The sequence below is a fragment of the Adiantum capillus-veneris genome, chromosome 10 (genome assembly GCF_014529385.1).
Source record: "Adiantum capillus-veneris isolate H3 chromosome 10, ASM1452938v2, whole genome shotgun sequence".
NCBI classification, from domain to species: domain Eukaryota; kingdom Viridiplantae; phylum Streptophyta; class Polypodiopsida; order Polypodiales; family Pteridaceae; genus Adiantum; species Adiantum capillus-veneris.
This window is the reverse complement of record NC_140940.1, coordinates 150,232,257-150,234,822: the sequence shown is the minus strand read 5'-3', so window position 1 is coordinate 150,234,822 and position 2,566 is coordinate 150,232,257. Positions and strand designations below refer to the sequence as shown.

General features: G+C 38.7%; 1 protein-coding gene across 1 annotated transcript; it reads left to right on the top strand.

The window, feature by feature from the left end:
* The first annotated feature begins 1,901 nt into the window (after nt 1–1,901).
* Nucleotides 1,902–2,300, top strand: LOC147449858 (uncharacterized). The gene has a single exon (XM_086522709.1). It carries the CDS (start codon nt 1,902–1,904, stop codon nt 2,298–2,300), a length of 399 nt encoding a protein of 132 aa, XP_086378835.1.
* Nucleotides 2,301–2,566: the final 266 nt, after the last annotated feature.

Below are 2,566 nucleotides of genomic sequence, written 5' to 3'. Positions count from 1 at the left end.
AATTCCCTCTCCATTTTCAATGGCCATGCTGCTCATGATTGAGAGAAACTTCCAATTGATCAACGTGCTCTATGTGTGTGTGTGTGTGTGTGTGTGTGTGTGTGTGCGCGCGCGCACACACACACACACACACACACACACACACACACACACACACACACGCGCGCGCGCGCACAGAGGCTCACAACATTATGTTTTGTGCAGGTTTGTTTTGGAATGCAAGGCTCAATGCCTTCTCCTGCTTGTGTGTTGGTGGGCTAGCCTTTGGGAATGCAACATTTTTGTTGTTGTTGTTGTTGTATGCATGATTCATGCAGGTTCGTCTCTTAAAATGAAGCTCCAATTTTTTTGTGCATGTGGATTCAATATGGCTATATTTTTCCCACAAAAGTCATGCATTTGCTTTATACCAATTCAAATTCATGTGCGTGCAACAGTGCCATGAAGCTTACAAAAAAAAAAAATGCTCTTTTTTGTGTGTGAATCATGCATGTGCACCATCACATTCAATGTTGCATGCGTCCTCTTCATTTGTGCATAGGTGTCATGCTTGCCAACCCTCACAAAGTTCTTTTTGTGTGGCATGCACGTATCTTAGTGTGCCAAGATAAAAAACCTTAGTCAATTCTCAAATAACTTTAGAGAATTTTTTTGTAAAAAACTTTAGATAGAGTAAGAGCAATTCGACTTTCAAACTTCAATGAGACCCGAGTTGTGAGATTTACTTTAGTAAATTCTAGAATTAAAGGTAATAAACCTGCAAAGTTTCAAATATAGTAAAGTTCTACATCTAAAACTTCTCATATTTTAGGTCTTCAACTTTTCGGGGAAAGGTATTGTCTATCCAAATTCATTGTGAGAACCTTCAAATATAGTACATTTGCCTCTAAAACTTATGTATTTAGGTTTTCCAAGTTGGAAGGTTTTGAGAATAAGCATTGTGTATCCAAGTGCTCAAAATAACCGTAAGATTAGAGTAATCCCACCGACAAAAGGCCTAGGTTTAGTGTAATCCCACCTAGAAATTTGAGTTTTTTGTTTAGATTCTAACTTTTTGCAGGCAAGAAAACCTACAAAGTTTAGAGAAACCTCAAATATATAAATTCAAATGTGAGGAAACCCAGATAATACAATAAATTTGCAATAAGATTTGATTTTGAGACTTACCTTAGTAAATTATAAATTTGAAGGTGAAAAAACCTACAGTTTCAAATATAGTAAAGATTTACATTTAGAACCTCCCATATGTAGGTCTTCCAACTTCTTTGGGAAGGTATTGTGTATCCAAATTCAGTGTAAAACCTTTAAATATAGTATGTAGGTTTTTCAAGTTCCAAGTTTTTGAGAAAAAAAAATTGTGTATCCAAGTGCTCAAATAAGGCTAGCTAGGTTTAGAGTAATCCACCCTACAAAAAACCTAGGTTGAGTGTAATCTCACCTAAAAATTTCGACTTTCTCTCCAAAGTGTAATTTGAAGGCAAGAAAACCTACAAAGTTTAGAGAGAACTAGATTTGAATATGAGAAAATCCACCAAATTTAGGAAAATTTATCTTAAAAACCTTCAAGTATGTCCCCTATGATCATTTTGAGGAGATTAATCAACAAGAATCTCAACAAATGCTTGTCGTAGCCTTGTGGAGAAAAAAGTTTAGTATGGTGCGTGGAGGGTAGTGAGAGAAATGTGATCCATCTGCACGTGGATCGAGGAAGACATGCATATTTTTTTCCCTGCTGTCGATCATACACCGATCTGCAGGCAACACATTGAGTGCAAGAAATGGTGACGCATATGTAGTGGCTATGCACGGGACGGAGCTGCGTAATAGGAACTCTCTCTCTCTCTCTCTGTCTCTCTCTCTCTCTCTCTCTCTCTCTCTCTTTGTGGCATTGTATTTGTCGAATGTGGGTAGAGATTTTGAGGAAGCTGCAGAATAGGGCTCCATCCTCTCAAGAGGGTCATGGAAGCAAAGGTTTTGCATGCAATGCTTCAGTAGAATGTTCGCTAGTGAGAGAGAGGTACAGAGCAAGAGCGGTGTGGGTGGCAAGAGGGCAAGCTAGTGGTGGGGTAGGCCTCTTCCGTGCGCTGTTCCATGTGGATGAAGACTCAAGGGTACTGCACAGGGCAGCGGCAGGTCGGCATGGACAACATGCGCTGAGTCCAGTTGCATTTGCGTACACAGAAAGGGGCAGAGCGGATGCAACGACAACTAGGGGTAGAGCGGATGCAGCATGGGAACCACGATGCAACAATCTTTTCCTTTCTGAAGCGCAGCGAGAAGGAGTCTTCTTGCTTAATTAATTAATGAGGTGATAAGATACACCCAATATGTATCGTATGTATAAAGAGAAGTGATAGAGTTAGTTTTCCAAGTTCTTACAAAAAAAAGCATTGTCTCTGTTGCTGTTGCAGCTAAAAGAACCTTTATATATAGTTCAACCCCACCTACAAATTTTGAGAGTTACAACTAAATTATAGATTTGAATTGTTAGAATATCTATAAATTTCAAACAAATTTAGTGTAAAAACAAAAAAACATGCTTAAGTGCCTCTAAAATTTCTCATAT

Excerpts from the sequence above, each read along its gene's own strand:
- LOC147449858 (XM_086522709.1), top strand. The coding sequence starts at position 1,902 with ATGTGGGTAGAGATTTTGAGGAAGCTGCAGAATAGGGCTCCATCCTCT.